This window comes from Excalfactoria chinensis, chromosome 5 (genome assembly GCF_039878825.1).
Source record: "Excalfactoria chinensis isolate bCotChi1 chromosome 5, bCotChi1.hap2, whole genome shotgun sequence".
Taxonomy (NCBI): domain Eukaryota; kingdom Metazoa; phylum Chordata; class Aves; order Galliformes; family Phasianidae; genus Excalfactoria; species Excalfactoria chinensis.
Genome location: NC_092829.1, coordinates 37733957 through 37746063, shown reverse-complemented (window position 1 = coordinate 37746063; position 12107 = coordinate 37733957). Strand labels below are relative to the sequence as shown.

Here is a 12107-nt window from a genome sequence, read left to right as displayed (position 1 = left end):
GCTGCGCCCCGCGGCAAAGATGGCGCCGTGCGGCACAGCTCGGACGTGTCCGCGCGGCCGCCTCGGAGCGCGTGCCGTGTGGCTGTGCCGTGTGGCTGTGCCGGCCCCGCCCCCGCCCAACCGCCCGCAGTCGGCTCGCGCCCGGCCCCGCCCCCTCCGCTCTCCCCGTTCGCGCCAAAGCGCTCCGTGACGCGAGCGCGTGCAGCTGCGCCCCCGCCCTCCGTGTTTTCAAACGGAGGGGGCGGGCGCGATTGGCTGGCGTGCGTGCCACGTGACTAACGGTCGCGGGAAAGCCGCGGAGTCCGAACGGCGCGAGGTGCGCCGTGCCCGGGGGCAGAGCCGCGCGGAGCAGCCGATACCGCGCCCGGGGCGGAGCTGCGGCGGACGGAGCGGCTCGGCGCGGCCGTGAGCGGGGCTGAGCCGGGCGGCCGAGCCGCGATGAGCTTCATCAGCTTGCAGCCGACGACGGCGCCGCCGCGGCGGGTCTCGGCCCGGCGGGCGGCCGCCCCGATCCGGCAGAAGCTGCTGTTCCTCAGCGGCCACAGCGACTGCGAGGAGGAGGACGAAGACGAGGAGGAGGAGGGCGGCAGCAGCGGTAACAGCACCGGCGAGGACTCGGCTTTCCAGGAGGCGGACTCGCCGCTCTCGGTAGCCCGCACGCCGGCGCGGGGCGGCCCGCCCCTGCTGGAGGAGGAAGAGGAGGAGATGATGGAGCCCGCGGCCGCGCCGCTGCCGGATGAGGGGGACTCGTGGGAGGAGGAAGGCTTCGGCTCCTCGCCCGTCAAGTCTCCCGGCGCCTACTTTATGGCCGGCTCGCCCTCGCCGCCGCCGCCGCACAAGGGCCGCCGCTCCGGCGGGCGCTCCCCTCCGCATCCCGCGGCTGGCGGCTGCCGCCTGCGGAGCGACGAGCCCGGCTCGCCGCTGCCCGACTACCCCGGCACGCCGCCGCACAAGACGTTCCGTAAACTGCGCCTGTTCGACACGCCGCACACCCCGAAGGTGAGCGGGCGGGCGGGGCGGCCGTTACCGGGCGGGGGGAAGGTGGGGGGGGCGCCGCCCCTCGCGTCCGGCGGTTGGAACGCGGGGCCGGGCGCGGCCGTGGCGGTTACGTAAGGCGCGGGGCGTCCGCTCGGGGCTGCTCGCGTCCTCCGGGCACGTCGCCGTGCTGCCGCCGCGCCGAGCGGTGCGGACACGTGAGGCGGGGGCTGGAACGCGCCGCCGTTCGCGTGCTCGTGGGGAAGGCGAACAGAGGAGTAAGAGAGGAGTAACGCTCCGCGCTGATAACGGGGCAGCGTGCCGTCGGCCCTTGTACTTGTGCGGCCGAGTTTTCGTTTTTCTCCCCAACTTTCACCGCTGATGAGGTTTTCCCGGCGGCGCAGTGTCCTGTCTAGATAAGGCCGAGAGCGAGATGCGCTTACGCCGAGTAGGAGCGAACCTTTTAGAGATGCGAGCGTCTGTACCGTGACACTCAAAGCAGACAGCTTAACGCTGAGTTCCGCCGGAGATCTCTAGATCGGTCTCCCGAATTCCCGCCGGTTATCCCGGGGAGGTTACCTTTAGAACCCGAAAACATCGGTGACGTTATCCAGTGGGAACGCAGAACCGTGCTGAGACTCCATAGAACCGTGAGCGTCTCCGACTAGTTTGGTTTTGGAGAGCAGGGCTGGGGCGCTCTGCATGCGAACGTTTCATTCGGACTCTGTATGCGGCTGGTCGGATGAGGTGGTGCTCCTGCTGGCGATGCAGTAGGACGGCGGTTAGCATCCTCGGGAGGCCCGGCTGCGGGCTTCTGCTCCCGATTTGATGAGCAACCCTTTGACTTGGTGGGGGTCAACTTTTGCTTTAAGCTTGTCATTGGAATTGGTGGCCCGCTGTTTAGTCTAACCTCCATACCGTTTATATGAAAAATCCCCGTGTGACTCGTTGCGTCTAAAGCAATATTAAGCGCCTTTTCTGTCTTTTAAATACAGAGTTTGCTTTCTAAAGCCCAAGGACTGGGCTCCAGCTCAGTCAAACTTCGAGGAGGCTCCCTGTTTATGAACGCTGGGAGGTCAGAGAAGCAAGACTCAAATATTAGACAAACACCTCATGTGAATATTAATCCCTTCACTCCGGATTCCATGTTCCTTCACAACTCTGAAGGGCAGTGTCGAAGGAGGAAGAGAACGCACTGGAATGAGTGAGTAATGTATTTCTTTCTTTGTGAAGTTTATTTGTTTTGAACTGCTTCTGTGAGAACAGTTTTCTTTATGAGTCTGTTAGCAATGTGAAACACCTCTTGAGACTGTGTGTCTTTGAGATGTGTGGTAGTGTGGAAGAACCGTTTAGTGTTTGATCTTCTGGTTAGTACATGGCAGAGAAAGATCAGACTGTGTCTGAACTGCACACTCTGTTCCTTGAGGAAGGGCAAACACGCTCAATGCTGGTGTGAAACAGGGAAGAAATAGCAATGGTGCTTGAGCTGCTTATGGTTTTTGTTTTAACTTTCTGCTTGTAAATGCCTCGTGTTCAGTTAGACTAAACCTGAGGGGAATGGGAGAGCTGAATCTCAAAACAGTGAGTAGATGTTAGACTTGAATTGTAAATTAAGCTGTTATAATTCTGCAAAACTGACAAGTGTGAATTCCAGCTCTTGTGGAGAGGATATGGAAGCGAGTGATGGAGAGCCTGAAGATGAAGCTATCAGACCTGCTAAGGTAATGAACGTTTAGAGCTTTTTGTGAGTTTTGGCACTTTGCATGTCTGCACACCTTAGTATTTTCTTCTCTAATCTCTGCAGAGGATCACAATAACAGAAAGTAATATGAAGTCACGGTATGCAACCGAATTTCATGAGCTGGAGAAGATTGGGTCTGGTGAATTTGGTTCTGTATTTAAGTGTGTGAAGAGGCTTGATGGCTGCATTTATGCTATAAAAAGATCCAAGAAGCCCTTAGCAGGCTCAGTGGATGAGTGAGTATTTCCTACTCTTACGAGCCACCTTTTAGTGCTTTTTTTGTGTGTGATCGGTTTGTTGGTTTAGTTTTTCTTCTGAATGCTGTACAGACTTAGAAACTGGGGAAGAGAGGTCGTTTGACCACAACACGTTTACCCCAGTATTCTAAATGGAAACAGTTTGCTCTGGTCTGGAAATAAAAAGATAATGCTCCCTTGCATTACTGGCAGGAGGGTACTGTTTGAGTAGGCTGTGCGGTGCTGATCTTTGAATTACAAAAAGAAAGCAATGTGGCCACAACTGGGTGTTGGTGTGTGCTGGGTATGTCTGAGTGACAAACAGCTTGTCGGGTGTTTTTTGGGTGAGCCTGATGTTCCTGACTTTTTTTCCCCAGTGTTAAATAGTTCTATTAGAGTGCGCTGCCTGAAATTGCATACCAGGCCTACACAGGAGGGATTTCAAATTGTTCAGTTGTCCCAGCTTATGATTCTGATTTTTTTTTTTTTACTTGAAACTTCAATGATGTGCTTCTGAAAACTTGCTGCTGGGAGTGGCTGGAAAGCAAGTGATGCAAGTGGCATCAAGAATCACCTGCAACAAAGCCTGATTTTTAACGTTCAGTGTCTTCTAATGCAAAATAAGTGGCTTTAGCTGGTTGGATATAAATACAAACCCAATGGAAGGTGCCACAGCGATGAATGTTAAGATTTTTATTTAAAGACCTGAGCTGGTAGAAGGGGGTGATGTTATAATGTGTTTCTATATCAAGCTGAAATGGAACTAATTTTACCTCATAACATTCCTATGTGCTGTTTTTTTGTGACTGCAACAGGCAAAATGCTTTAAGAGAGGTTTATGCACATGCAGTTCTGGGACAGCATTCTCATGTAGTAAGATACTACTCTGCATGGGCTGAAGATGATCATATGCTCATACAGAATGAATACTGCAATGGTAAGTACTGCTTATCAATTGACCTCAACTTGTTTAATAACCTGATTTTTGAAGATATCCAGGTATCTACCAATTGCTAGCATTAAGCAAGAATTGATTGCCCTACACATAGCTGGTGCTTTTATTGTCTCAGATGTGTTTCTTTCTGTTGCAAAAGGGATAACAGGTACATGAAGCAATAATAGCAAAGTTTTAGTTGGTGTGAAGCGTCCAAGAATGTTGGAACTACACTAGGTGTTTGTGAGCAGTAAAGCTGTTCTTTCTTTTGTATAGTACCTCAAGCTGGAATAGTGAGGAAAGGTTTTCCCCTGGAAAAAATGTGTGTGTTGGGTGGGTGGGGTGGAATAATACATTACATGGCTATAAAAAGAGGCGATGCATTTGATTTTACATTTCCTGTGCATCATCAGCAAATTCTTGACGATGGAGTTGCTACTATTTCTGGAAGTCGGTTGTACTTAAATTTTGCAGTCATTACTTTCTCAATTGTCTGATGTAGAAAATAATTGTTTTCTTTAATGTCTCTTCTAGGTGGCAGTTTAGCCGATGCCATAAGTGAGAATTACAGGAACATGCGTTATTTTACTGAGCCAGAGCTGAAGGACCTACTGCTTCAGGTGGCTCGAGGCTTAAAGTACATACATTCAATGTCACTGGTACACATGGACATCAAACCTAGTAAGCGTTAACTGCTTTAATCTACTGATAGCTTCTTCATTAAACTTAATCTTCTGTAGACAAATGAGCAGTTAACCATGCTTTATTAAGTGTGAATTGTTCATTGAAGTTCTAAGTAGCGGTACAAAGATGTCAGTTAGGAAGTTGGCTAGCAAACTTGAACTGTTAATGAGTTTATCTTGGATCTTTTTTGTGTAATTGACTCTTTCTTGCATACAATTTGGCTGTTCTCCCAGCAGAGAGGCACAAAGTGAGTATGTGCGTTTGTGTGCTGTAATTTCTTGCTTGAGGAGTTGGGTATGCAACTGAAACTTCTCTATGGCTAAGATAAATGGGTGAAGCCAGGTAAAGCAAAAATTAGACACAAACGTGTTTTTTTAACAGTTGTACTCTTCTTCAGGTAACATTTTCATATCCAGGACATCGGTGCCAAATACAACTTCAGAAGAAGGTGATGATGAAGAGTGGTCATCTGATAGAGTCATATTTAAAATAGGTAAGAAGCAGCTAACTTGTGCTTAAGAGCTGCATCACGTGCATTTCTGAGAAGTAACTTCATGTTTTTGCAGGTGACCTTGGTCATGTAACTCGAGTATCGAGTCCACAGGTGGAAGAAGGTGACAGCCGTTTCCTTGCGAATGAAGTCCTGCAGGAGGTAGCTATCCTTCTTGTAGAAGACAGTCGTGTTTGATCTGTGTGCTGTTTTCTCTGTAGTGATTTGCTGTCTGCCACCTCCTTGCTCAGGGAGAAACTTGTAAACGACTTCTCCCTGAAAACTGGTGGAAATGTAACGTGTGTGTGTGTGTTCAGTATTCATCAGTCTGTCAGATTTCTTTTTATTACTGGATAGTGTCTAATAAATTTCTTCTTTATTTTTAAAGAATTACACTCATTTGCCAAAAGCAGATATTTTTGCTCTTGCTCTAACTGTTGTCTGCGCTGCTGGGGCTGAACCTCTTCCAACTAATGGTGACCAATGGCATGAAATTCGACAAGGAAAACTACCAAGAATACCACAAGTGCTTTCCCAAGAACTGCTGGAGTTACTAAAAGTAAGCACTCTTGTTCCAGCCTCTCGCTGATTCGTGTAGTTTATTACTGTATTACTGGCCTTAACTAGGATGACTTTCTTTCTTTTTTCCAAGGTTATGATCAGTCCTGATCCGGAGAAAAGACCTTCAGCTGTGGCGCTTGTCAAGCATTCAGTGCTGCTGTCTGCCGCAAAGAAGAGCGCAGAGCAGCTGCGGATAGAACTGAATGCTGAAAAATTCAAAAATTCACTTTTGCAGAAGTAAGTAATTCCTCGGGCTCCTTAAATGTAGCTTAGTTTTGTACTGTTTTTGATGAGATGGTTATGATTGACTGCAGAAAGAAGAATTTGACAGGTTGTGCAGGTTTGTAAGGACAGGTTTGCTGAGGTAACTCGGCTCTTGTACTGCGTCCTTCAGTGGAAGGAAGAGTTCAAGATTAGACTTCTAGGGATGAATAGGTACATGTTGTAGATCTTAATTCCCTAGCATTGGTGTGATGGATGGGTAGACGTGTGCATGTATGACTGATCTCCAGTCTTCTAAGGAAGTAGATTGTTTAAAATGGATTGTACTATTTCAGTGAACTGGCACTATGTTTATGTGGAGAGGATGGGATAGGATGCTGGTGTTGATAACACTCTGGCTTACAGGAATAGAACTGGCCAATTGAGTGAAAACATGAAAATCATTTTTCCCCATTTATTTATCACTGATGACAAATGGAGATGAAATAGGTATTACATAAGGTTCGAAAAACTAGTGAGCTATATTGTGTATACACGCTTCCATTCCAGCAGGTATTTTGGCTTTTATAAACACAAGCAAAAGCCACTGAGGAACTGTTAAAAGTTTTTATCCCAAGCGGATGGCAAATCTTTAGTTCTGAACTGCTGTGATTAATCTGAAGTGCTCACTGTGACGTGCACGTAGACCCCCACTGGTGCTTTGCTAAAGTGTGGCTTCCAATGTCTTGCAGAGAGCTGAAGAAGGCACAGATGGCAAAGGCTGCAGCTGAGGAGAGAGCTCTGTTCACTGACAGAATGACAACCAGATCTACGACACAAAGTAGACCATCTAGACTCATTGGCAAGAAAATGAACCGCTCAGTTAGTCTTACTATATACTGAACTGAGGTCCAAAAGAACTACTGAGAATGGCTCTAGCATCTCTGCTGGACTGAAGCCTGAGGATTTGAAGGGATTGTTCAATTCCCGGTTTCTTGTCCTGTCTGAACAGTGTCGCTACTTTTACAGGAATTGCTTCTGGGTTTTTAATTTCTACGATATGGCTGATGAGCTGTAGTGGCCATTGAGATAATGGACTCGGTTACTATCTGTAGAGGATCCTGGATGTTAATCCAAGAACATTTCAGTTACACTGTTAGATGTTACATCGTCCCAGGGTTAACCACTATAGTGGTGTGCTGCTTTTTGGTGTTACAGCATTGTAATGAGAAGTACTATCCCTAATGATCTTTAAGAAGGAGGGAAGGGGACTTGCTGTGTTACTGGTTTTGGAGCAGAGGGGAATGAATTTTGACAGACGGGCTTTAAGGCCACCTATGCTCGGTGTACCTGATGTCAGGTAGACTTCTATTGTGAATTTTATTTGTATATTCAACTGGGAGCACTTTGTAGGCATTGCATAACCCACAGCTTAGAAACCTGTGGAATTAAGTGCCATGTGGAACTGCTGCTATTTTAGTGTGTTGTCCTCGCTGTAAACTGTAGCATTAAAACAATCATTCTTGTGTTAATAGGCTTCTTGTTAAAACAATTATGTGAATCAAATCTAAGCTGCGTTTTAGTGAAGGCAGCATTTTCTCTTGAAGCTAGTGCATTGTGAAATAATGCACCAATTTAATACTTGGACTCTGTATTAGTATAGTGCAATTGTTAACGTCTTGGCTATTGATGTTCTGTAATCCTTTTAATAAGGTTCTCTAAATGTTGGTATTCTCTTCAGTTTTTCATTCTTGTATATTTTTTTTAATGTTGAAATACCTGTAAATAATTGTTTAGCGTAAGTGTTCATGGTTGATGTACATAAGTTGAACTGTGCCTATAGTACGCGATACTAAACATGCAGTCTGGGATGCCAACAGAAACATTTTAACTGTTCATTTTAAAGTCCCAAACAAACAGAATGTGGCCATTGAAACTTGTACTGATGTTGGCTGTAGATGTTACTGAAAAACAGAACTGTTCCAATGACTGGCTTGTCTCTCAATTCATTTTAGTGTAAACGGTGTTTCTCCCATTTGTGCTCTGTTTGTTTTTACTAGTGTTGAATTTGAATATTAAAGTTAAAAGTTGTGTTTAGTGGTGTCCTATGCTTATTTAAACTTTATAATTGTGGGAATGAAATGCGTATTTAGGAACACGGCAAGTTTGGGTTAGATTTGCTTCCTATTCCTATCTAGCGCTTTGCAAGTCCCTCACAGGAGAGTGGGAGTCACCAATAGTTACAATGGGGCAAAAGCAACACAATCTGCCTGTGCTAGTGTATGTCAACAGCAATCTGTCTCTACAGCTTCAGGAAGGTACTGTGAGGTGGGAAGCTGAAGACACTGGAGTTGGAACTCGATGAACTGGACTTGAATACTTGGGTGGACCGTGAAGAAAGTCCCGCTGCTTCTGAGGTAAGGAGGGAAAACTGCTGAGAGTGGGAAGAGAATTGGTAATGCAGAGGCTTGGAGGGAAACTGGTAGGAACTGGAATGTGATAAGAGCACATTTTCTGTGGCATGGAAGTAAAATACATGTATGTAGTATACGTAAAGAGGAGAGCTACATTAATAAAGGCTTGACTGATAAGCCTACTTAGCGAGTTTTAGGTTGCTGTATTAAAAAATAAATTGAGGATGGCTTTGCAGAGATAATGTACGTGAGTGGAGTGGAGCAGCAAAATTTAACTTAGCAGTTAATATGAAAATTGTATTCTTTGTAAGAGGTGTTTTGGTGCTCCTTATATGATAAACTCAGGCTTGTTTTAGGTAACTGCTGAATAAGCAGTTCTCATCAATAAAAATGATAGACTGGAGTTCCTTTTAAGATTTGGCTTGGTGTATATGGTACAGTCTTCATCTACGTTGAGGCCTCTCTTAAAGCATGCTTCTAAGCAGTCATGAAAATTAAGCAAAGTCTGTTTCCTTGTGTAACATAAATAAATCTACTTAGATAATTAACTGCTGCTACACAGATGTGCTGGTTGCAAGTTTGTATCTGCAATGAAAGTAATGCCCAACATACAACTGAAGTGGCCTTAGGGGTTGTAACTTTCCTCCATGTGTGAGGGAGAGGAGCAGTAAGAATGGTGAAGTTTCATCTCAATAGGAATAGCTTTTCCTGAGTCAGGCCAATGGTAAGGCTGAGAATCCTGACTACTGTGGGAGGAGCCAGAGAACTTGTGAAATGTGTGAATGCTTTCTTGAATGCTCCTAGCATCCAGTGACTCATATGCTTGCTGAGTGAGAAGCAGTGTCTCTATTTTACTGCCCTTGAGAGATTTCTGTAATAGAAAGTTAAATTCATAAGCTACCACAATTATTTTAATGCACAAATGTTTAGGGAAAAATTGCACAGAGGTACACAGCTGGAGAAGGAAACTACCGGCCTCTTGTGAGGTGCAGGAAGTCAAACATCACTTGGAAAAACTCTGTGCAGTGCAGCGTAACAAGGTGAACTTTGGCACTTTGAGGGTTAGATCTCGGTTAAAGCAGCAAGTATCGAACTGGGAGGCAAATAATATTCACAATACCTATGTTATGACTTCCATTTTTCTTGTGATTTTTATTTTTTTTAATAGGTTGTTTTTGCAAAGCAGAGGTCTTGTACTCTGACTGCTTAGATCAGAATGCCTGACTTATTGAAGAACTACATATACAGAGAACCTTAAAATAACTGTAAAGCTGGTATTTTACATCCCTGCCTCCTCTAGAAATATGCTCATATCCGGCCTGAATCTGAATCCAGTGCTGCAGTCCATCAGTGGTGGCGTGGTTGAACTGAATTTAAATCAAGACAAAATAAACCCATGTGCACCCTACCAAAAGCTGATTCTGTGACCTTGTCTTTAAAGTGCTTAGTGGTCTTCAGCAACACCCTCTAGACAAAATAGGCAATGAATGTCTAGCAAAACATTCATTGTGTGCTAGTATGGCATTTCTCTCACTATTAGTTTTGTTTGTTTTGTTTGGCAGTAGTGATTAAGCATTCTTATCAGCAGCACTTTAGATAAGTGATACATCTTTTTTTCGTCTTCACACTGTGTTTCTGCAGGCTTGGAGAAGTACAGTGAAATCATGGCAGTATCATGTAATTTTGATATATGTATAAAATGCACAGGTTTTATAACTCTCAGCACTCGTGCTGCTTACCAATGGCCTTGCTGTTTGCAAGGACTTGTTCTAAAGCAATGACCAGAAACAGTCAAACTCTGCACCAGCCTTCCCTGTTTTCAGTAACCATCTGAGAGCTTCTAGCTCCCCCAGTTGGAGGCTGCTGAGCTGACACAGGTTACAGTCTGAAGAAACTGCAGGGAGCAGGCAGGACAGCACGTAGGAAATTGGAGTTCCACTTCTGTTTAAACACTTGATTTGTGTGAAGATGTTATCACCTTCAACATACAGGATTGGGGTAAGGGAAAGGGAGCGGCCTCGAGGAGAGAGTATTACTGTGCCTAATTAAACAGGAAGCAGTTTATTACTATTTAGCATGTTCGAAGACCTGACTTATACAAGCTCAAAGATTACTTGATATTCTGAGTTTTCCATTACATTAACTGCAAATGTAGGCTAAGATGCTTGTGAACAGGAATGAGCTGAAAAGATAACTTAGTGCTCCATATTTTACCTCTTTATTAAAGTGTGATTGAAAAAGCATGTGTATAAATAGCTGAAAACTGTATCTAAGTGTATTTTTGCTGGGATATCTATAAGGATTGCTCTAAGAATCTTAGAAGCAAACATCAGATTAAGTGCTTTTTGTAGGTGAGACCAAGCTAACATTTCACTTGGTATCCAGTGCTGCTGCCTACTTCACCTAAAATTATGTTCATACTTAGTTTCTACATAGTCTCAGTGAGAACTTTAGGGGGTGTGTGCTGTAAGGCCAGAGATGAAATGGGTTTTAAAATACCTGAAGAAATAAATTCACCTAGGGATTTGAGGACCAACTGCAGTATCATACCAAATATGCTTACTGCTTCTTCTCACCCTACCGTCAGTGTTTGAGACTTGTTAAGAGTGGGGCTATTCCATTCAGAAACTGCAATGTGTTGATCATTTAACACTGGATTTTGCTTTAGATTTATGTTCTATTGAAATCTTGCTGTGCAATGACAGGTGCTAGAAATAGTTTTCTTCAAAGAAGGCAAAAAAGCATTACTAAAAGTCTTGGGTTTCTGCTTACTTCAGTGTGGCTTTACTGAGAGTGAAAATGACTCTTCCAGTCACTGTTTGGGATGACGTTCTTGATGAGCAAAATCTGAGTGTTACAAACGTGTCTGAATTCTTGTTGTTTGAAATGACTCAGTGACACAGGACAAAATTAGTGACAGTTTAAGTGTGTAATCTTTATTCTCATTAGAACCGCCCAGACAAATACTTAAATGTTTAGGTAATGAGTAATTAAGCTTCTGGAGGGGGGAGGAAGAGAGAAGTGATTGACCTCTTAGGGCTGGGCCTCAGCAGGCTCTAAGTAAAGCTTCTTCCTGAAAGTGAGTCACTCTGAGACTGAGCCAGTTTTCCCTTCCTCACCTCCCCAGCACAACACTTCAGTCATGCTTTAACCAGGGTGAGCAAACAAGATTAGAATAAGCACAGCTTGTAAAATAAAGTTGCTGAGATCTCAAATTCCAAGAAAAGCAGAAGTGTGTCAAGTTGCATCACAACTTACTTTTGTCACATGAATAATGCAAGCAAATTAGTTTATGTAATGCTATCAAGGGCTTTGTGGGTAAGTGTGAGCGCTGTTAATTAGTCTTCTGCAGACTGTGCCAATGTTATTTTGAAAGGTTTTAAATGCAGATTGTTTGTTGGAGGGAGACCCAGACTGGTCCACTTTAATGGGATTGTTGCTTAAAATAACCCACAGTCACACTTGTGACGTGGCTGCAGTTAGTCCTGAACTTTGTGTTTCTGCATAAACCACAAAGATTTTGTTGAGCAGATGCAAGCTTGTCTGTGCATGAACTTCAGCTTAAATGGTTTTACTCTATTGCTTCCATCACGTATATGTAAAACAAAGTGAGTTTTGTGTGTGTGTATGTACACAAAACAGTGTATTCGTTGTATACTTAATTTGTAGGCTTCTTTTTGATCAGCTCACCAGCAGATGGATTAGGTGAGGCTTACAGGAACCGATGTTAATGAAATACTGGAGCGTGGGCTGCTGCCTATGAGCTGAGCAGGAAGCAAGCAAAGGATTCAACCGCATCATGTAAATCCACATAACTGGAGAGACGCTTGCAGATTTCCTCCTTTCACATCTCCCTGCTGCAAAACAAAGA

General features: G+C 44.8%; 1 protein-coding gene across 5 annotated transcripts; it reads left to right on the top strand.

Moving 5' to 3' along the window:
• Positions 1-373: 373 nt before the first annotated feature.
• WEE1 (WEE1 G2 checkpoint kinase) lies at positions 374-7919 on the top strand. Of its 5 annotated transcripts, none has more exons than XM_072337505.1 (11): positions 374-999; positions 1971-2179; positions 2630-2696; positions 2780-2952; positions 3768-3889; positions 4421-4567; positions 4968-5063; positions 5137-5222; positions 5449-5619; positions 5713-5858; positions 6575-7919. In XM_072337505.1, the coding sequence occupies exons 1-11, from the start codon at positions 439-441 to the stop codon at positions 6723-6725; spliced, it is 1929 nt and encodes a 642-aa protein (XP_072193606.1). In that variant the 5' UTR covers positions 374-438; the 3' UTR covers positions 6726-7919. The 5 variants fall into 5 exon arrangements, with proteins under 5 accessions (XP_072193606.1, XP_072193610.1, XP_072193609.1 ...); XM_072337509.1 differs by lacking the exon at positions 374-999 and adding an exon at positions 1109-1253; XM_072337508.1 differs by lacking the exon at positions 374-999 and adding an exon at positions 1202-1829.
• The last annotated feature ends 4188 nt before the right edge of the window (positions 7920-12107 follow it).

Coding starts and splice junctions, on each gene's coding strand:
- WEE1 (XM_072337505.1), top strand. CDS start 439: ATGAGCTTCATCAGCTTGCAGCCGACGACGGCGCCGCCGCGGCGGGTC. Junction 5,620..5,712: donor AACTGCTGGAGTTACTAAAA/GTAAGCACTCTT, acceptor CTTTTTTCCAAG/GTTATGATCAGTCCTGATCC. Junction 5,859..6,574: donor AAAAATTCACTTTTGCAGAA/GTAAGTAATTCC, acceptor AATGTCTTGCAG/AGAGCTGAAGAAGGCACAGA.